At 41.0% G+C, this 23,024-nt stretch overlaps 1 protein-coding gene across 8 annotated transcripts in view; it reads left to right on the top strand.

Moving 5' to 3' along the window:
* The window catches only part of LOC104587902 (uncharacterized), a 48,024-nt gene extending 25,000 nt beyond the window's left edge, over nt 1-23,024 (top strand). For 4 of the 8 annotated variants that reach the window (XM_010245679.3, XM_010245674.3, XM_010245677.3 and 1 more), the window contains 4 exons: nt 20,711-20,808; nt 21,616-21,715; nt 21,922-22,020; nt 22,114-23,024. In XM_010245679.3, coding sequence (XP_010243981.1) covers nt 20,711-20,808; nt 21,616-21,715; nt 21,922-22,020; nt 22,114-22,176 — 360 coding nt within the window. In that variant the 3' untranslated portion in view covers nt 22,177-23,024. The remainder of the gene's footprint in view (nt 1-20,710; nt 20,809-21,615; nt 21,716-21,921; nt 22,021-22,113) is intronic. The other 4 variants (XR_016080417.1, XR_733677.3, XR_733676.3 and 1 more) reach the window with 3 other exon arrangements.

Genomic DNA, 23,024 nt, shown 5'->3' on the forward strand with positions numbered 1-23,024 from the left:
GCTTTGTGTTTGGGACCTTTGTTGTTCTCTTTTTTGTTGCAGGTGGTCTCCTTCATAGGATGTATCAAGCCTTTTCAGCCCAAGTTTTCTAAGGCAAATGAAGAAGAGAGGAAGAATTATGTGGAAGCAACTATGGCTGCAGCAGTATGGACTATTTGGGAGGACTTTCAATGAGAAAAGTAAATCGAAAGAAGGATTGCTTGAGGCCATCAAAATCAGAATTGCACATTGGATAAAGACACTTGATCTATTCAAAGAATTCTCAGTGAATGATGTCCTAAGGACATGGACTGAAGTGGCATCCTCATCCAAAGAAAAGGAAAAGGCATTTATGGAGTGGTTACCCCCAATGGCTAATAAATTAAAACTAAGTTTTGATGGAAGCTCAATGGGAAGCATGGGAATGGTTGGTATTAGAGGAGTATTTAGGGATTGCATTGGAAAAGTGTTGGGTATCTTCTCAGGACCTCTGGGCTAGTAGATTCACTAAAGGCTGAGCTAATGGCATTACTATAAGGGTTAAGAATAGCTAAACAATCAAGATTTCAGCCTTTGTAATTAGAGGGAGATTCAAAACTGATAATTTCTTGGGCTAGAAGCAAGTAGCTTGTTCCATGGGTATATAGACATGAATTTAGGGAAATAGGGAGCATCACACATGAGCTGAACATAACTTTCAAGTAGGTCAAAAGGACAGCAAATGGGATGGCTAGTGCTCTTGCGAAGCAAGGGGTATATAGGCAACAAATGTTTTTGGCACCATTGTAAATCTTATTCCTAAGATGGGATTGGGATGAATCCTTATGGGTGGATACACCATGTCCTTGTAATATCCAGATCATAAGTTTAATATAATCCAATTTTCTTGCTGATAAAAAAAGGATTGAAAAATGGCACATGTCCTATAACCAGTTGGACGTTCCTCAAGGAAGCTTTAAAATGAAGATTTTAGGCCTTCTGTTCAACCTTTGGAATGACGAAAACAATGGCTGCAATCATCAGGGCATTGGGCAGAGTTCTCCTCAAATGGAACTTCAACGATCTACAGGTGGTTAACCTTCAAGTGGGGGGTTGAAACCAAATGACGTACCTTGAGCCATGGATCTGCTCTCCATGGAATGTGGTTGAAGATCTAGTTGTTGACAGAAACTGAAGCATCATGGTGGGAGAAATGTTCAAAGGTTGAAGACGAAGGCCGATTGGCTGAATGGGTGATACGTGGTCAAGGGGGATTGAGAAAAGAGAAAATCTAGATGGGGCAAGGCTCAAAGGAAACTGAAAAGGGGTTGGTCATGCCCGAACTTACCAGACAAATGAACTGGGCTGTTGGGTAAATAACCTAAACAAAGGGGATGCATGTGAACCACTTTAAGGGTCAGGTGACTCGAGATTCAAGGGCAGATGCAGTCCACGTGAAGAAAAAATATAAGGAGCCAAGCCCATCAGGCTCAAAAGGTTGCAAGCAATGGGGGGTATATTTGGAAAATTTAGTTTAGGTTCAATTATAAGAAGTAGAAGAGAACATAGAGAGAAAAAATTGAATTAAGAGAGTTCTACGGACGATTGTGTGTGGCTGAGGGTGAGATGCAAAGAAGGAAATAAGATTGTCACGATTGAAGACAACAACGATTTGCAAGGAAAGAAGAGGAAGGAATATATATAGTTGAACAATATACAAGAGGACCATTGGAATTCGCTAAGGAGGTGAAGTCACAAGAGTTTGACCTCAATCATGGGTTGGAGGTTTTAGATTTGAGCCAAAATTCTTTTTCGGTAGTGGCACAGAGCTAGGGTCCTAACAGTGTTAGTGAAGGCGGTAGGCGGAGGAATGAAGTGCTTAAAGATAGGGTGTGGATGTGAACACTGGAAAGGCAGAGCTACTAACAATGATAGGAAGCAAGAAGAATGATGAAGCTGGATCAAGAGTTTTAGAATTCATAGTTTGCTTGAATACTGAGGTAAGTCGATTCCCCTCTGTGAATCAAAACCTCTAGAAGAAGATAGTGGGACAAGGGAGGAGAAAGAAATAGGGGTGGTGGAGTAAGGAAAGAGGGGAAAGAAAAGAGGGTGAAAGTTTCAAGACTTGGAAAATAGTGGTGGGCAGCAGAGCAAAGGTTACAATAGAAAAAAGAGTGCTAGCTTCCAAGGAGATAAGAAGAATGAGAAGGGAAGGGGGAAAGCGAGTGAGCTGGAAAGCTTGGGAGTGGATTTAAAAGAGGGGAGTGACTAGTGAGGTGGAGGTGGACATTGAGGAGGGGGAAATTCCAAAGGAAGTAGAGGGGAGAAGAGGGTGGAGATTGAGAAACTGGTGGAGAGACGGGTGGAAATGGGTAAGTCACTTGGCCTGTTCTTTTTGGGTTGGGAGAGGATGGTTAGAAAAGCAGTGGAGCAATTTGAATGAATAAGAGAAAAACAATTGGGGAGGAGGGAGAGGGGTGGGAGGTAGGAGAAAGTGATTGGGTTGAAGAAGAGTGAAAGGGTTGGTGGAAGAAAGTTTCTGGGGATAATAAGAGGGGTAGACAAAAATGAGGCTGATTTCCTGGTGGGGTTACAAATCCATGAGATTGATATTTGATATTGTATTTCTTTTTGTTCTATTTCTGTTATCAGGTGTTGCCTTAACACCTACAATGGATGTACTACTTTTTTTATTAATGAATTTTCTTTTTTCTACTTATCAGAAAAAAATGTTGTAGCACAGTCGTCAAGTTCAAGGCCTTGTGGCTTTATGGAGCGGTCACCTCCAGATGCTAACCAAGTTAAACCTAAGTTTGATGGCTGTAGTTTGGGATATCCTGGCTATTTAGGTATAGCTGTATAGGTGGAGTATCCGGAGATAACTCTGGCTCTTTTCTCAGGTCTGATAGGCTAAGGTATTCTACAAGAGCTGAACTGGTAGCTACTACTCATAGTTGTCAAGGTGACGCCTAGGCGACAAGGCGCCCTTGGAGGCTCGCCTCGCCCAGTCGCCTAGCAGTTTTGTATACCGTCTTATAAAATACTTTTATATTGTTACTTTTTTGAGATTATGATTATAAAATATACATTATTAAACAAAAATATTCATTTTTTATGTTTATAAACTAATTTCTTTATATTATTTTCTTATTTGTTAGGGTTTGATCAACACAAACATTGCTAACTGCTGTATTGAACCCTCAAAGACTTCAGAATTTGAACTAATAAGTGAGGGAAAAACTTAAAGTTTTGTCTAATAAACACATTTCTTCCTCCACATCTTCTTCTTCTTCTTCCACTTTTTCTTTTCTTCTTTTCCTATAACAAAAATAGGGGTTCAATCCCCATATTTTTTGAATTTTCTTTTCTTTTTTCTTTTTCTTCTCATAAATGTGTTGAATTTCTAGACATAAACATGAAGTTTAAAATTTTCTGATGAAAATTATGGATAGTTATTAAGGAAAGATGGTTATGGAACCTAGGGTATTACCTAGGATATGTATTTTTTACTTAAAAAAACCCATCGCCTAGGCGACTAGGTGGCAAGGCACCCCCCTGTTGCCTAGCCTTGCCTTGGCGCCTTGAAAACTATGCTACTACTGGGGCTGAGGTTGTGTAAGAGAATGAATGTCAGAACCCTCGAGGTGGAGGAGGATTCCAAGACCATAACTGCAGTTTAGAAGACAAGGAACATGGCAATTTCAACATGTAATGAGGGAGGTGCAGCAGTTGGCAAGGAAGTTTCAGGCTACATTTGGTTGTGTAGATCGACCAGCAAGCAGGTTTTTGCAGCATTTCCTGGTTCCTTAGCAAAGCCAGGAGCAACCAAGGAACAATTGTATTGGAGATTGTAATGTAAATCATAGGGTCAGGTGGTAATACCAGCCTGAACTTCCCATCTTTTACATATAATTCTTTCAAACCAATATAGATAGGGTTATAATTTACCTATCAAAAAAGAAAAAAGAAAAAAGCTGAATAAGGTTTCGATTATACCAAGGGTTTCAGACTCTGTTAAACCTCTTCCAAAATCCAAAGTCAAAGCCCCAAGACAAACCCTGCTCCCAAAAAAAGGGCATGATGAGTTATTTGCTTCTTTGTGAAAGGAGGGGGAGAAAGATAGGAAAAATCTCTCCTTCCCCACCCCACCAAAAGGTCTTTACAAAATTTGGTCTTGTCAACATAGCACATCATATTGGATCTGTTATAGAAAACATCTGAAAGGGTGGAAGTTTCTTTCCAAAGTGAGGCCAAAGATGTGGTAGATCTCTCTTTTGATTTTTTGGCCCCATCTTATAATTGTTCTATACTTCTATTCTGTATTAATTTCCTTGATATCTTTTGTTATCAATAAAAAAGAAAGAAAATAAATTCTGTTTATGGGGACACTATGTAGCACCTGCCGTATGTATGATAAATAATTGGGATAGGAGAATTTTTTTATAATAAAGGAAACTGGAAACTGGAAACCATAAAACAAAGTCAACGAACATAAGCCAACCACTCTTCACAATAAAAGATCTTCCTAGAAACTTTTTTTTTTTTTTTTCAACAAAGCCCATCATCCATTTTTGTAATAGCAGTCCACAATCCGCCTGAAATTTAAGCTCCATGGGAGAAAGTTTTCAATTTGCACATTGGAACAATAGTTAACCCTTTGTCACTTTGATCAAAATTGAACTCCTTTTTGTTTTTCTTTTGATTTCCTTTTTCTTGTCTGGTACTGTTATGGTGACTTAAGTTTCTGACTGAAGCTTGGAGGTTAGTTCTGTATGTATAATCATTTGAGGTTGTTAACCATGATAGTCCAAAATTTTAGCAAGTATTTCCTTTGCAAATGAAAGTAGACTCCAAAACTCTTCATTTGAATTGCATTGTGGTGCAATTTTTGTACATATGGTTGTTACATGAAGGAACTGCTAGAGATCATTGAGAATGAGATGATGTCACTAGGTGCCCAAATGCTAGAGACCTTAAACAAGTAGGACTTCTCATAATCTCTTCCGTAGGGGCCTAATTGATGATGTTGCTATGCTCTCCTAGATCACCAATGGGTCAATGCCTTATCCCAACTATATGGGGTTGGCATAGTTTTCAAGGTGCCAAGGTGAACCTAGGCGACAAGAGAGCGCTTAGGTTGGCAAATGGTGAATTCCTACCTCATTTACTACTTTATTGTCCTGTTGTGCTCTTTGTTTGGGAATCTTTTTGCTCTCTCTTTGGTTGCAGGTGGATTACTCCTCAGGATGTGTGGTGAGTCTCTTCAACTCAAACTTCCTAAGGCATCCGACGAAAAGAGGAAGGGTTATGTGGAAAGTAGTTAGGGAAGTGGTGGTGTGGATTGTTTAAGAGGAAAGAAATGCAAGGATCTTCATTGAAAAGCATAGGTCAAAGGAAGAAATTGTGGATTCTATAAAGATAAAGGTTGCAAAATGGCTAAGAACACTAGAGCTCTTCCAAAACTTTTCAATGATTGACATAACAAGGGCATGGGATGAAGTAGCACACTCTACTAAAGGGAAAGATAAAAAAGTGATGGATTGGAAGCCTCCAATGGCAATAAAGTCAAGCTGAACTTTGACAGGAGCTCTTTAGGAAACCTGGAAGTGGCAAGCATGGGTTGTGTGTTCAGATTCTTCATGGAAAGTATTGGTAATGTACTCAGGTCCTTGGATGTATAGACACACCCTAAGAGAGAAAGTCTGGCAAGGGGACTCGATGCTTTTCTTTTTTTTTATCAATAACACTTTCATTAAATCATCAATAAAGAATTTACAAGAGGAAGACAAACACACTTATCTTCCAAGAGCCACAAAGAGCCTCATGAAAGGAAAAAAGAAAAGAGGACACTAAAGTTACAGCTTAGCCCAAAACAGTGAATCCCTTTTTGCCCCTTGTTTAGCTAAACCGTCAGCTAGGGAATTAGCCGATCTTTTAACCCAACATGTCTTAACTTCCATCTCCCGCACTAGCCACTTGAATTTCCTCATCTCATTATTGTACTTCCATAAACCATTTTGATCTTTAGTCAGCCACCTATCACCACCTCTGAATCCCCTTCAATTATGAGTTTTCTTGATGTTCAACTCCTTAGCTTTCCGGACTCCTTCCATAACTGCAAAGATCTCAGCTCTAAGGGAGTTACCCACTCCAATTGGGCCTGAGAACATGGCAGAGATGACCCCATTTTCGTCCCTAAAAACACCCCCAACCAGGTGGGGGAGTCCAAACCACATTCATTTCTGACTTGGTCTGTGTGCAATTTGCAATTTCACCCCACTTCCTCAACATGTCATCCACAGTGTAATCTGTGAATAGTTCCAAAGATTTCAGCCACTGTACCGCCTTAATATGTATGATAGCCCTCAGATCTGCTGCTCCTCTCTGGGTTTCTGAGAATATCCTGGAGTTTCATTCTTCCCACAGTGTCCAACATACTGCAGCCCTTAGTCCTCTCCACATTATCCTTCCCCTTTTTATCCGCCACCTGAAGAAGGAAGGGGAGAAAAGGCCCTGTAAATCTGATGGGGGATTCCAGTTGCATCCAAATAAGGAGTAAGCCCAATCCCAAATTGACCTCGCAAAGTGGCAAGACACCAGTAGGTGAAAACCAGTCTCCCCATCCGCTTTGCACAGAACACACCACTGAGGTGACAGGCAAGTATTGGGTCTCTTCTTTTGGAGTAGATCACCGGTGTTGATTCTTTCCAGATAGGCTTCCCAACAAAAACTACCAACTCTAGGAGGTATTGCTCTGCACCAAACCTCACCAACAAGGAAAGGGGGGAAGGTAGGACTAGTGGACTGACTTAAGACTTTGAAGAACGAAGCACAAGAGAAGATGCCACTGGGGGTAGGTGTCCAAATTCTAGAATCCGCCCTAGTGGGGTCTAAGACAACCTTATCAAGAAGAGCAATAAGGCTCGAAATACTGTCGAGGTCTGAGTCCCTCAAATCCCTTCTTAGACCCAAGTTCCACCCAATCCCAGAAGTGGAAGAGGACAGGGTGGTGAAAGACGAGATCGGCTCATTTTTCAAATCAAAAAGAGCAAATAAAGAAGGAAACTGATCCTTTAAAGGGGCACTCCCCACCCAGGTTTGTTCCCAAAATTTTATGGAGTTACCGGAATTCGAGTCATACCTGATATTAGGGGAGAAAACTGGTAGCAGGTCATGAATGGATTTCCAAGGAGAATTGCTTGTGGTCCTAGCTTTGATTCTAGCATCCCATCCATTGTGCTCCAGCCCATGTATACTTGCCACTATTCTAGCCCATAGCTTCTCCTTCTCCATAGGGAACCTCCACAACCACTTCCCCAACAGAGTCATATTCCTTCTCCTAATACTCCCAAGCCCCAAACCACCACAAGACTTACTCCTACATACTATCTTCCAGCTAACTCTATGATCCCTCTTCTCCTCTCCCGGCTCCCACAGAAAATCTCTCATTAGCTTCTCTAATCTATTAGCAACCTTCACTGGGATTTTAAACACTAATAGGAAAAAGATGGGTAAGTTAGCAAGCGTGGCCTTAATTAGTGTAATTCTCCCACCGAGAGAGAGGTAGTTCTTTTTCTAGGATACCAGTCTTTTTTCAAACCTTTCCACCACCGGGTTCCAAAGGCTCTCTCTCATGGGATTATCACCTAATGGCAACCCTAAGTAATTCAAAGGCCACCCCGAAACTTCACACCCTAGCACTTCAGCACTCTCCCTAATCTTTCCCTCCTCCAAATTCACCCCCACTACACAGCTTTTCCCAAGGTTAATCTTCAAGTTAGACACTTGCTCAAACAGTTGTATCACCAACTTCAAGTTTCTGATAAAACTCACATTACCGCTTTCACAAAACAGAATCGTGTCATCAGCAAACTGTAGGTGAGTGAGGGGGGGTTCCACCCTCCCAACTCTCTAGCCTCTAATGAGCCCCCTAGAATCTGCTCTGTGAATCAGTTTCCCCAAAACCTCCGCAATTAGAATGAACAAGAAAGGAGACATGGGGTTTCTTTGTCTTATACCCCTACTGGCTAGAAAGAAGTCTACCACTGTCCCATTCACTAGCATTGAATAATGACAACTCCGGACACAGCCCATGATCCACTTACACCATCTAACCCCAAACCCAAATTTAGTCAGAACTTTCCTCAAGAAGTCCTAGTCCACCAAGTCATAAGCCTTTTCCAAGTCCAACTTACAGACCACTCCCTTCTTCTTATCCCTCTTAAGGTTCTCCACACTCTCATTAGCAATTAAGATCTGATCAGTAATTTGTCTTCCACTCACAAAGGCTCCTTGGTAGTGTGCAATGATATCTGGCAGTACCTTCTTCAGCCTTAAAGACAACACTTTTGCAATGATCTTGTACAAGCTATTAACCAAACTAATTGGCCTAAAATCCTTCGGGTGGGATGCATCTTTCTTTTTTGGAATTAAGGCTATAAATGTAGAGTTCACACTCGGATTGACAATTTCTCTCCTGAAAAACTCCTCAAACACCCGAAAGAGATCATCTTTCAAGATATCCCAACAGTCCTGATAAAAAGCCATTGTGAACCCGTCTGACCCTGGAGCTTTTATTCTATCCATAGAAAACACAACCTCCTTGATCTCTTCTAGATTAAAGCTTCTTTCCAACCTTCTCTTATTCTCCACCCCTACATCTGGCTAGTCCAAACCTTCTACCCCCACCCTTCTACTCACAGGCCTTCTTAGAATTGATTTGAAGTGCTCCACACAGGCCCTGGCAACCACTTACACCGAGATTTTTGCCTCCAACTAGTTTCCTCCTTGTGCAGGCCTTCCTCTAGCTGTCTTCTCAAATCTCTTCTGAGATCATTGTCTTCCTCTCCAAATTCTCCCCTTTCTTCTTTATAGTCAAGGCTTTCAATCTTATCCATCAGATCTCCCTTTCTTTCTTCTATCCTCCCGAAATCTATCAAATTCCACTCCTTGATTCTTGCTTTCAAGAATTGTAGTTTCTTATGGAATCTCATCCCCTCCCATTCTACCAGTGGGTTATAGTCATGCCACCACTCCCTCACTTTGTTAGTAAACCCTGGGTGAAGTAACCACATATTTTCAAATCTAAAGGGGGTAGGATCTCCACACCTTCTTTCTTCCTTACATAACACTATGGGCCAGTGATCTGAGGTCACCCTTGGGAGAGCTCTAGAAGCCAAGGTTCCCTAATGTTCTTCCCAATCCAAAGAGACAGGAATCTATCCAGTTTGGAGCAAATGGGTCTAGATTGGAGATTTGACCACGTAAATGTCTTATGGGCTAGGGAAATCTCTTTAAGCTCAAAGGCATCCACAAAACTGTTAAACTTCCTCATGCTTTTTGTCACCCTCTGATTAACCTTATTGGACTCCTCTGAGAATCTAATCACATTGAAATCCCCACCCATGCACCAAGGCCCGTCCCACAACCCTCTAACATCAGCCAATTCCTCCCACAACTGCTCTCTCTCTCTGTAGTCATTCGGTCCGTAAACATTTGTGAGCACCCACAAATAGTCATCCTCTTGCTGCTTAAACTTCATAGACACCGAGTACTTTCTGATCAGCTCCTCCAGACCTTACACCACGTCCCTCTTCCACATTGTTACAATCCCCCCGGAAGCACCCCACGAGGGAGCATCCCCCCAGCTAATTCCTCTGGCTTTCCATACACTCCTTGCCCATTTATCATTAAACTCCATTCTCTTGGATTCTTGCAGCAGCACAATGTCTGGGTCACACCGTCTTATTACCTCTTTTATTGTCGCTCTCTTTCTTGCACTCCCGATTCCCCTCACATTCCAACTAAGAATCTTCATTCCGCTTCTTCTTACACCCCTTGCCACCTATCACTACTATCCCCTTTCCTTCTATCTCCTTTTACCTCGAGCCTCGTCTCCTTCTACATCTCTCTTCAATCTCTCTACTTCACTCAATCTCCTCTTCTTTATTCTAATCTTCTTCTTCCTCTTCTGTAAGCTTTCTTTCAACACATTCAAATCTTCCAACCTGCAGCCCAACTGCCCTACAAATTCTGCTATCATGTCTTCTCTCACCGAGTCCACCAACCCTACCCTTCCTACAGAATCTCCTACAACTCTGTCCACCTGCCCTTTCTTCCTCTGCTCTGGTCCCACCTCTATTCTTTCCTCTCCATCCTCCCTCCCGTTCCTATTACCTCCCTCCTTCCCTGCTCTCCCCCCGTAGTCTTCTCCATCTCTACCCTCATTCCTTTCCCTCCTCTCCACTATCCCCTCCCCTCTTCCTTCCTCCCCTTCCCTCCTCCAGATCAGCTTTCCTTCCACTTCCTTAAACACTCTTTCAATGATTTCACTCCTTTACCTTCCTTCCGTCACCTTCCCACAATCCTTCCTTCCTTTCTCCCCCTCCTCGGAGAGCCCGTCTGCTGGCTCGGCTACATATTCATGGGCTACAGAACATGGAACAGGAACGGAATCTGGAACCAAAGACATAGGAGACACATTAGTAGCACAAACCGAAATCACTTGGTTACATGGGACTGATGGACGAGCTAGAAGAGGACTGCTTCCTGCCTCCCTCTCTTGTTCCAGAGGTTGGTAAACGTCTATCTCCCTGAGTTGGTTGGGAAGTACTTCTGTCCTTTGGTCACCCTGGTGATCTTTCCATTCTACACCTAGTTCACCCCTAGATGGTGTGTTCCTGCTCTGCTTCCGGTTCTCCCGGTCTGCCCCTTCTGATAACCCTTGCACACTCTGTGGTCTTGGGACTGAGTTGAGCCGCTTACAATCTTCACCCTACAATAAACTTGCAATATTCCACCCATCCATGTCACCTCCAGCACAACTGCCTTCGTCATTTACACTGGCCACGCTAGTACCATCAACAGAGAAGTCCTCCGATTCTTCATCACCTTCACTGCACTGCATCCAACCTTCATTCTTCTCTTCGTTCTCTTCAGTTCTTCCCCTAGCGTATCTTGGCTTAGGCCTCTTTGAGGGGCGTCGCAGGGGGCTAAGCTCCTTCAGCCTTCGTCGCGAAACCCACTGCAAATTGGGCTTCTTCTCCACTTTCCGGCGCTGCGCGCGTTCCCACCCCTGTCTTACGACTGGGGACGATGATAGACCGTTAACCTCGTCTATCAAAGTCATGTCCCCAGTCACATGGTTCACTAAAGGCTCACGCGCCTTTTTAAAAAACTGGGTCGGACTTGTTGACCCATTTGGGCCTTTGATCACACCCAAAACATTCTGCATGGGCTTTGGCCCATTCCTAAACCACCGTGACCTCACGTGATTTTTAAAAGGGTCATGCGCGTCCAACCCCTGGCTCGGTTTGGTTTTAACCGGTCTAGTTTCAGTTCTTCCCTGGACCAGCCCCTGTGCAAAAGACCTGCGACCCTCCAGACTTTTCACTGCTCCCACACGCCTAAATCCCATCCCTTGAATGCTACCCTTTTGTTTCTCCAGCCTTTGTTTTTCCATTTTAGTGAAAGTTCTATTCTTGTTTGAATCATCCAATCCTTTCTTGCCACGCAGTTCTTCTTCAACCTTCTCATCTCCCTCCCTACGAGCCTCTTTCCAGAGCACCGGTTCAATGGATGAAGCCAGCCATACTGAGTAACAGAGCCCTTCAACTAGCACCTCTATCTTCCGAGGAATCTCCTCAGGTTTTACACCATTCAATAAAATGGTAGCTGAACAAAGGTCTCCCCAAAAGGCACCTCCTAATGATCCTCCACACATCAAAGCAATGGCTTCAGCAACTTCTTGCTTCCACAAGTTAAAGGGAAGTCCTAAGATGCGCACCAGTACTCCATCTTCAACAAAGAAATCTTTGGAGTTTGATCCCGGACACCATCTTTTGATACTGTGAGATTTCCAAGATCAGCTTGGATATTTAATGCCTCAACTTCTACTCTATTCTCAAGCAGATCCAGCACAGCCTTGTCCTTCTCAAAGGGTGTTAAAATAAACGTGCTCTTCAACTTTAAACTTGCTGTTAACTGATCTGCAACTTTCCTCCAGTCTAGTATATGAACTGAGGCTTTAACTATCAGCTTACTTTCCCAATCTCCTCTCTGTAAGTTTACTCCCATTCTGTATTTGCCTGCCCCAGCTGTCACCAAAAGAGTCTCTTGCTTATTATTGCTCACCAGACTAGTAGAACTGCTTATCTTCCTTTTTACTGTTACTTCTCTTTTAGCACCCAAGTGTTGCAGCAGTTCACATAAGACCCCATGAATTGCCTTCCAGCCCCGACTCTTCCTTCCTTCTGGGAGGCAGACCATCTGCTTTCTACCCTTGCCAAAAAATTCTGTCAAAGAAATAAAATAACCTTTAAGGTTTCTCTTACACTCTACAACAAACCTTCTTCCAGTTTCTGAGAGAAACTCTTTCCAACTATTTTGTTTGCCTTTGTTACTTGCACCTTCTACACTCCTTGAACCCTTCAATTACCCCCAAACCTTCTAACAGCACCATCCCTCTCTTTGCTTCCCTGATTTTCAAGCTCAGCTGACCATTTAATCTCAGCTCCTCAAATAGAAGCTCCTTGGTTTCAATTTTCAAAGCTTTTCTCCAACGGCCTACCTCCTCAAACTCTCCCATCTCTCCTCTCATCGCATCCTGCTTTCTGCTTCAATCATATTGTCGAAGACCAACTGCAGGAGCAAACTAAACTATAGGTGATCATTTCCCACAGGGGACTCAATGCTTCATTCACTTGGATCAGAAGGATTGCAAATGGAATGGCTGATTCATTAGCTAAGCAGGGGGTCCATAGGCAGTAGTTGTTTTGGGCACAACTGTAATCTTATGGCTTTGTTGACATGGCTATATTGTAATTCAGCACTTGCTTCTCACTGGTTAATAAAATTAATTTTTCTTTGCTGATTAAAAAAAGAGAGTGCTTCGTCGCCTAGGTGTCGCTTAATGTTCAAAATAGGACAGAAAAATAAGGTGCTGAGCCCCTATTTTTGTCGTAGAAATATTAGTAAAAGAAGGGCCGTAGTCTCTGTTCTTGTCTTAGAAAAAAGAAAGAATTAATAAAATCTTAGATATGATGGAGAAGAAAGGGCGGGGCCCCTGTTTTTGTTCTAGAAGAAGAAGAAAAAGAAGGGGCAAAGACTCTGTTTTTGTTCCAGGGGTGGAGGCAAGCCTCTGTTTTTGCTCCAAAAGAAAAGAAAAAGAAGGGGCAAAGCCCTCGTTTTTGTTCCAGAAAAAAGAAAAAGAAAGGAAAATGGTATCAAACAACTATAATGGTATCTTCAGTCTTCGAACATTGAATAGCTATTAGAGAACCTAAGGAAATAAGAAACTAATAAAAAATATATTATTTTATGAAAGAATTATTCAATGTATCTTAATATTATAAGCTCAAAATATAAAAGATATAAGAAACTTGAAGAACTTATACAAGGTCATGGTGTTTGGGCGAGGCGAGCCCCAAAAAGTGCCTAGATGCCTATGTGTGCCTTGACAACTATGGGGGTTGGGTGTGACAGTGCAGAGGCACAAAATTGGCAATATCGTAGAATACTCTAGGGCTAGTAGTGGCATCATGTCATGGTTAGAACCATCGTCGATTACGAAGAGAGGTGTTTCGATTAAGAATGGAGGCAAGACTAATGAAAGACTGGAATTCTTAAATAGATGTCTAGTTGGCAGAATGGCAGATATGTTCACTCAGATCTTGGACATTAGAGTGGTGGAGAAATGGGCAAACCAAGAATGGAAAAACCTAAGTTTCTCCATGTGGAATGTTGTGGGAATTTTGAAAAGATTTGACATAGAAATGGAAGATGGGAAAATTTACAGTTCGCAGGGGTTTTAGTTGAGACGAAAGATGTTAGATCGATACCATCTCTTTTGGATCCGTTTTTCCTTGATGAAGTTTTCAAACTTTGGATTGCAGTTGCTTGCAGAGATCTACTGTTATGTTGGAAGGATCAGAAGGTGGCTAGGGACGCCATTAAAGCAGATATTCTAAAGACTCTGTTTGTGCTTCAAAAGGATTTGGGAGAGACGTAAAACTAGAGTTTGACAAGTGAAAGGTCAAGGGCTTGTATTGTAAATTTAAAAAGCTACAAGCCCCTGGATCAGAAAGATATTAACATTTCAAATCTCGTCCCAAGTGGGGCTGGTCTAAGTGTTAAGAATTGAACTGAACCAAGTCGGGCTAGTCCCGTGGCTGGCTCGACCCAACAATGGTTCAGCTCATCCTCATTTTTAAGTCGAGGTTACCCTACTCCGAGCAAAGGGGTGGAAAGCTCAGAGGATGTCGAAAGAGAGACAACACGTCTACTAGGGAAGACGACCGAGGTGTATGGAAGAGGTAAGTTTTAAGTGTTTTGTAACAAAATTTTCGTATTCAAGAGGGAGTTGTTAGAGGGCAGGCAAGGTACATTCCAAGAGAGTTGATGTGCTCTTTCATCTGTGTAACAAAATTATGAAGGGGCTAGGGATTATGGAGTTTTGGAGGCTACAACATCATTGCCTCGTCTTGTTAGGACTGAGGAAGATTCGATCCGGCTATTAGGTGTGGAGAAAGAATTGTTTGATGCCATTTTTCTTAGCAGTAGTGTTTTGGAGCATGCTTGATTGACAACAAAGGAAAACTTTGTTCAGTTGTTGATCCCCTTTTACGCTTGGAGTTCAATGAGGGGAAAAGGACCACAAGCATGCAATTATTGAAAAAGGGGGATGCGCCTGTATTGACTGAGGTCGAGAACTAGCTCAGGCCTGATTCTTGATGGTGATGTGGGAAGGTTAGTGGAGGACCTATTCACGAGCGCAACATTGATATCTCCTCAGGAGAGACAGAATTCAGAGGAAGGGGGATAGTTAAATGTTCTGGCCAGGTCTCAGAAATCTTAGTGGGGGAACTAGGTAGAGATCTTGGTAGGAAGACAAAGGGGTCAAGGAAATTTGGTTCAATGGAACAGTATTCATCTTCCTCGAAATCACCAGTAAACCCAAAGAAGGCAAGGAGCAACAACTCTAGACATCTAATTCAAAGCACCATGGTATTTTCTAGACTAAAAGATGGACTCATAAGTGCAGGATCAAGTAGCAAATTTAAGAGTGTATGGAAGGAAAAAACTTGGTTTACTCAGTGATATTTTTGTGGAGAATTGCTCGAACTGTTTTCTAGTAGGTGGCTACAAGGGAGATAAATTAGCAAAGCCCACCGAAGAGGTCCTAGCAAAAGAAGGGGTGTTGGCAGGGGAAGAGGATGTTTTAGAAGAAGTTGATGAAGGTGAAGACGAAGAGGAAGGAGTGGAGTTGGATAGAGTTCGAGAAATTAAGCAAAAGGTGGATGTGGAAAAGGTGGTGGAAACTGGTATTCAAGTGGGTAACAAATTAGGCGTATTGGTGCTAGGAATGGAAGATTACCACTAGAGAAGTATTTCGGGAACTAGAGCTGTGGAGACTATAATTTGATGTATCTTATTAGTATAGTCCCTGTTGTATATTACTTATACATCTTATTCTTCTTTTCCCTTTCAGTCCTATATGGGCATTCTTGTAATTGTATATATATAAGAGACTCTTTGAGGTGGGGGTCATTTATTCTTGACACCTCTAAGATTATCCTTGTTCTTTTCTCTATTCAGCCAAGAGTGTTGACATGGTATCAGAGCAGGTTGCTCTCTGATCTACTTTCTCTCTCTCTTGAATCTCACTAGAAGCAGTAATCCTGTCGTATTAGGGCTGTTTTGATCAACCCTTTACTGTTCAGTCTTCTTTGCGCAACCAACAGGAGAGATTTCATTAGATCTCTCTTGGAAGACGTTGGTTCGAGGCCAAACTTCAGATTTGGTGTCGCCTAGACCTGATCTTTTCTCCTACAAACAACATCTGATTTGGTGAAGTTTTCAAAGGAGTTCTGATCTTCTTGGGGCGGCAACACTGTACAGTTTCTTTTTTTGGACTGCAACAGCTTTGGACTTCAGAACTGGTGTCGCCTAGACCTAATCTATTCTACCTACAAACATCATCTGATTTGGTAAAGTTTTTGAAGGAGTTCTGATCTTCTTCTTGGGGCGGCAACATTGTACAATTTCCTTTTTTGGACTTCAGGCCTTCTACATCAGCCTGTGGTTTGAGTTTCTCTCCAGATTGAAGGGTTCTCTCAAGCTCTTCTTAACCCTACACTCAGTTTTTGGTTTGGAGATTTCTAAGGACTGTTTCGATCAGCACAAGATACCTCCTTGTTCTTGAAAAAGACGCCTGATGTGTTGGTAAATCACACTTTTCTCTCAATCGGCTGACTCGATCAACCTATAACCCTAGATTTGGTGTCGTCCTAGGGTTTTCTTGCTTCCCATTTATTTGATTCAAACTTTAGATTGATATTTGAAAGGTTTTAGACTCGTCAGTCTTAAAAACTTGCCTTTTTTGGACTGTCATCTTGAGTTCTTGATTGTTGAATTTGGTTGTCTTTGATATCCTTGTGCCTGGACTGCTATTGTAGCACATGGGAGTAAGAAATCTACTACTGGTGGTGATTCTTTTGTTAAAGGTGATTCTCTGACATCTATGGTTGAGGAAAACATTCGACAACTGGTAACATCTGATATTTCTTCTACTTTTTCTGCTATTGGCTTACCTGGTGAGTTTTCTGGTCATTCTGCTTCTCTTTCTCATATTTGGATCATTGACTCTGGAGCCACCAACCACATGACAGGAGCCTACCCTAACCAACCAAGTAACCTTACTGAAACCCATCACAAACATATTGTTACTGCCAATGGTGAAAAGTTAAACATTATTGGTAGTAGTAATTTGTCTCTTAAGCTTTCACCCACTACATCTTTTCCTCTTACCAAGACCCTTCTTGTTCCTAATATCACTACAATTTTGATTTCTGTTAGCCAATTAATTGATGAGGGTAACATTCTCATCTTCTCTTAGGATGGATGTTTGATTCAAGACCGGAACACTGGAAAGGTGAAAGGGAAGGGGTGTAGGTTGGGCCGTTTGTTTGCATTGGAGTTCGAGAAGCCTCAAACAACATCATCAGTTTATTTCAGTTCATCCACTTCTAGTTCCTTTCTGAGTCATAGAAATAATGTTTGGGACTTATGGCATAAACATTTGGGTCATTTACATGCTGAAAATTTAAAATTTTTGTTTGAATTAGGCGTTATTAAGAATAGAGTTCCTTCCTTGCACACCTTTGATACATCTTGTGTTTTCTGTTGCTTATGTAAGAGTCGTATTTTACCATTTCCTCACACATTTGAGCATGGTACCTCTCCCTTCGAGCTTATACATAGTGTTGTCTGGACTGCATCTGTCACTTCTTGGCTTGGATACAGATATTTTGTGTCATTCATTGATGATTGTACTAGGTACACATGGATATACTTTCTACGCCACAAGTCTAAGGTGTTCCCAACATTTAAGTTTCATGCTATGGTACGGGTTCGGTTTCAATCATAAGTGCATATTCTCTGTTCGGAGTCAGGGGGAGAATACACTGATGGAGATTTTTTATCCTATTTGAAGAATCATGGAATACAAGTGCAACGAAGTTGTCTAGATACTCCTCAGCAGAATGGTGTGGCCGAGCACAAGAATGGACATATCCTTAGTGTTTGCAGGAGTCCCATACTCCACCTTTCTGGGTAGAGGCGGCCAATACAACTATGTTTTTGATCAACTATATTCCTTCCTCTGTTCTTAGTAATATGTCTCCCTTTCAGAAGTTGTTTGGTTGTTCTCCAAATTTATCTATTCTTCATGTTTTTGGATGTGTGTTTTGTTCATCTTTCCTCTTGTGAACGCTCTAAATTGTCTGCACAGTCTGTCATGTGTGCCTTTGTGGGTTACAGTCCTGATCACAAAGGATTTCTTTATTATGATCCCTCTATTCGTCACATTCGTATATCACGTAATGTTGTTTTTCTTAAGCACATTTCCTTTTTTGCTAGAATTGCTAGACTGTCTACACCGTCTGTTTCTGTTTTGCCAAACTTTGATTCACAGGATGCTCCACCTCCTTCTGCTGAGAAGGACCTTCTCGTCTTCTATCGCAAGCGGTTACGTGCTCCAGCCCCTGCACCTGCGACCCTCCTTCTGAAGTAGAGGTATCACTGCTCCTGTAAGTGATACCTCTACTTCAGACACTCTTCATACTTGTGTTCCTCTTCGTCGTTCTACTCGTATATCGAGACCTCTTGACCACTATGGTTTTCCTTTAAACCATAGCTCTTTGTCTGTTGTCCTATCCTCCACAGATGTTCCTCACTCCTACCAGGAAGCTAATAGCAGCCCTCATTGGTAGGAAGCCATGGATGCAGAGATTCATGCTTTACATGAGAATGACACTTGGGACCTTGTGCCTGCTTCTCCAGATGCATCCATTGTTGGGAGTCGTTGGGTTTATAACATCAAGCTGAAGTCTGATGGATCTCTTGATCGATACAAGGCACGTTTAGTTGCCCAGAGATATAGTCAGGAGTATGGCATTGACTATGAAGAAACCTTTGCTCTTGTTGCTAAGATCACCATAGTCCATGTTCTTTTAGCAGTGTCTGCCGCTCACTCTTGGACCATATGCCAACTCGATGTGAAGAATGCCTTTATGGTTAGTTGAAGGAGATGGTTTACATGAAGCCTCCCCCTGGATACTGCAAGCTCCTCGGGCATGGTTTGAATGCTTTCGCAATGTTGTAGTTGTTGTTGGATATAGCAAGAGTTCTTTTGATCACTCTCTCTTTGATAGGCAACGGCCTCAGGGTATTACCATTCTCCTACTATATGTTGATGATATGTTGTTGACTGGGAATGATGCTGAGGGCATTCATGAATTGAAACTATTACTAAATAATTCCTTTCACATGAAGGACTTGGGCCCTCTCACCTATTTCCTAGGACTGAAAGTACATCGTAGTGATTGAGGCTATTTTGATTGTCAGTAGAAGTATGCCTCTAACCTTGTTAAACTTGCTGGTCTTAATGATGAAAAGCATGTTGATACACCTATGGAGCTAAACCTTAAGCTATCTAAATCTAAAGGTCCATTACATCCCGATGTTGCCTTGTATCTCCAGCTTGTGGGGTCCCTCATTTATCTCACTATGACTTGGCCCGATATTTCTCATGTTGTTCAGGTTGTTAGTCAATTTGTTTCTGCTCCTCATCAGCCTCATATGACTATTGCTCATCGCATCATTCGATATGCTAGAGGCACAACTTCTTAGGGACTGTTCTTCTCCTCCTCTCCTATTCAGTTGAGAGCATATGCTGATGCGGATTGGGCTGGTTGTCTAGACACTCGTAGGTCCACTTCTGGATGGTGTTTTTTTTTGGGTGATCCACTCATTTCTTGGAAGTGTAAGAAACAACAAACGATCTCCAAGTCTTCCATTGAAGCAGAGTATAGAGCCATGTCTTCGATTTGTAGTGAGATTGTTTGGTTACCATCTCTCTTTATGGATCTTGGCATTCAGCTTCCTACTCCTATTCCTCTCTATGCAGACAATACAAGTGTTATCAAGATTGCATTCTAACCTTGTCTTCCATGAGAGGACCAAGCACATTGAGGTGGACTGCACCTTTATCTGAGATCTTTTCACTACTGGGTCTATATCGCTTCCTCATGGAGCCTCGAACATGCAAATTGCTGATATCTTCACCAAAGCTATGACTAGAGTTCAACATCTCTTTCTTATAGACAAACTGATGCTTATGTCTAGGCATCAGTTTGAGGGGGAGTGTGGAGACTCTATAACTTGATGTATCTTATTAGTATAGTCCCTATTGTATATTGCTTATACATCTTATTCTTCTTTTCTCTTTCATCCCTATATGGGCATTCTTGTAATTGTACATATATTTTAATATATAAGAGACTCTTTGAGGTGGGGGTCATTTATTCTTGACACCTCTAAGATTATCCTTGTTCTTTTCTCTATTCAGCCAAGAGTGTTGACAAGAGCTACTATACTCAATGAATGCTGAAAGTCCTTGATTTGTCCAAGATGTGCAGGAGATTGGATGCAATTATATTGTGGTTGCTCTATTTCAAAGCTCTTTTGGGGAAATTTTTGGGCTGTTTCAGTTCTACTTTGGTGAATCCATGATCTTCTGGAGACAATCTTGCTCGTTGGCCTACTTTGAAAGGAATTTTATGGCTTAGAGGGTCTGGAGCTATGTGTTCCTTTTTCCATATTTTGGAAATTGTGATTGAAAGCTTCAATGGGTTCCTGATTTCAATCATTGAAGAAGAGAGGCATTCACTCTTTTTTGTGAGGAAAGGAGAATAGATTGGTTGCTTTTTTTTCCAGAGTTTGAAGGGATTTTCATAGACGATTATTAGTTTTTGGTTTTCTCTTGAGTTGGATTCCAAGTAGTGACTGTCTGTATCTTTTTTTTTTTCCTCTGTGGTCTCCTTGTTTGGGTTTTTTGAGTATAAGAGATGGTGATCCCTCATCACCCTGATTGCTGTAACTTTTCCTTTTATTAACAAATTTTCCTTTTTTATTTATTACCAAAAAAAATTATCACACTTTAGTTCTTCTAGGCCAGAAAATTAGATGAGGATTTGTTTATTTCTTTGGTACTTAGCTTTTATCTTGCTATATCATTTTTTGTGTTACAGTTGCTATAACATTTTCTGGATGGAATTGTTTCTTCTATTATTACAGGATATTGTCTTCAGCCTTCCTTTCAGTTTTCTGCTTCTTTTTGCCTTTCTGATGTTGTTTGGTAGTTTTTGGTTCTTTTATTGTCTATGCATGAATTTGAGCATGCTTTATCATGCAGAGAATTCATATATTGGAAGTACTGGAAGCTAGGGTTGGCAACAGCAATGACATGGGAGTAGCTAGTCACTTCCTTCAAGTTCAACGTGATTTCAATGAGTAAGATTTTATTGTGCCTGTTTATTAAATCTAAATTTTTAGATTACTATGAATTTGTGGTTTGAGGTAGTAGGGAGATTTTACACTTCATTGAAAGTTGGATTATTAATGTGAGGTTGTAGTTTGTTGAACTAGTAGAAATGTATAATAATGTCCATGATCAGAAAACTTAAAAACAAGAGGAGAATTTGATGATTGGTAAAGATTTTACTTGACCATACATCTGAGGAGACTTTGAAGATAAAATGCAGTGACTATAACAAGTCCACTAATATTTCTATCAGTAATGCGGTTTAACTTTAACCCTAGATGTATCTGTAACTAAAAGTTATAGTAAAATCTGATGAATTCATGATTCATTTCAAGAATCAAACATGATATAAATCTTGGTTTCAGATCTTGGAACTTATATATCTTTTCTAATATGGTATCCTGATGACATGAAAATCCAAATTACTTGATTCTGGGTGTCTGTTCTCAATTGCTCCATCATGTTGATCAATAACAATCCAATAGGAATCCATCATAATGATCATATACCAAAGAATAAACCAATCGCTGTGGTCCATATAGTAGAACTGTGCAGCTGGATGTTTGAACCAGGTTGAACACTGAATATTTAGGTTGAATTCACTGGCATTGTCTAGTTTTAAGACATCAGTGTGGACATACCTAGAAAGTCCCAAGAAGGTGCAACTAGACCAAAGCAAAGATATAAAAGTTGACCAAGCACAATTCAGAAAATACAGTGATACTAACAAGTTGGTTTGGTTTTAAATGGTGCTTCTGTGTTTTCTGTTTCTGCAGAAATGATTATGAGATGTTATTGGCTCTTGATGAGAACAATCATCAACATGGTGGTGCATCTCTCAGTCAGATTACTGGCCTGCCACAGTCAACTGTCCAGGTATATATATTACTTTTATAAATTTGTAGAACTTGTATATTTGTATATCCCTACTATATAGTTCCTTGGTGTACATGGCTTGCACAAATTGTGCAGAAAGGTTGCTTTCTATTGATTGTTCTTTAGGGGAGGGGGGCTGCATTTTAAGATTGTGCAGAAAGGTTGCTTTCTATTGATTGTTGCCCCACCCTCTTTGTTGCATGCAGACTGATAACTTAGAAGAAGCTTGTGCAATCTGTCTTGAGACCCCAAAAACTGGAGATAAAATTCGCTATCTTCCCTGCTTGCACAAATTTCACAAAGATGTAAAAACTCCCTTGCCCTTTATAACTTGAATGCTCTTTTCCTAAATTGAGGACAATCATGCAACAGCTAATCTTTTTGCTTTGTAATGACAGTGTATTGATCCTTGGCTGAGAAGGAAAACATTATGTCCAGTTTGCAAGTCCTCTATCACTTGATATGCACGTATATTTGAGTCCTTCATGCTAGTGCATTACAGCAGGTTATATTGAGGTTGCAAGTAGTAACATTTTTGGTTTTGTAGGTAATCACAAATCCATGCATTCTACCTGAAATTTGTTGAAATGGACATCAAAATTGGGCCATATAATTTTGTTTTGTTTTTGTTTTTCTTGTTTTCAGTTCAAGTTATACTGAATTACTGGTACATCAAAATTTGTTTTCTTAAATGGTACTAATAGGGATAGTGGGTGGAAAGAAAAGGCTTTGAAGGAAACACCCTTTACATTTTTTTTTTTTTTTGGGGGGGGGGGTGTGATATGAGGAGCCCTCCTCCCCAATTATCTGCCTACCATTGTGTCTTTTAGATGATATCATCTTTCGATATCCAGTATTTGTTTTTTTCTATTTTTAGTTTCTACGATGCTTGTAGTTTCTACAATGCTTCCTGTTCCTCAAGAGAACAATGATTTTTACACTGTTTACATCCAATAACTCATATTGAGTGCATTATATCCAGATGAAAGTTGACAGATCCACTATGCATTCTATCAGGCCCCACGTCACAGTACCTGGTGAATCAAATTTCCCAGATTTGACTCAATTAATCAAGGCATTGGTTCACTAAGTTGACAGATGTGCTTCAGATTACGAAGATGATTTTGCTTGGTAGATTTATTGAAGTTACTTGTGTTCCCATTTATCCGCTTTGTGCATTTGATTATGTATTACATTTGTTTGGTAATGGGAACTAATAATTGTATCCTGTTTGTTTTTTGTGATGATGGTGGTGATTATTATTATTAAAAAAATTGTTAATGAGAGGAATAGTCTCTTAAATTGAGAA

This window comes from Nelumbo nucifera, chromosome 1, assembly GCF_055504915.1.
Source record: "Nelumbo nucifera cultivar China Antique chromosome 1, China Antique-T2T, whole genome shotgun sequence".
In the NCBI taxonomy this organism is placed as follows: domain Eukaryota; kingdom Viridiplantae; phylum Streptophyta; class Magnoliopsida; order Proteales; family Nelumbonaceae; genus Nelumbo; species Nelumbo nucifera.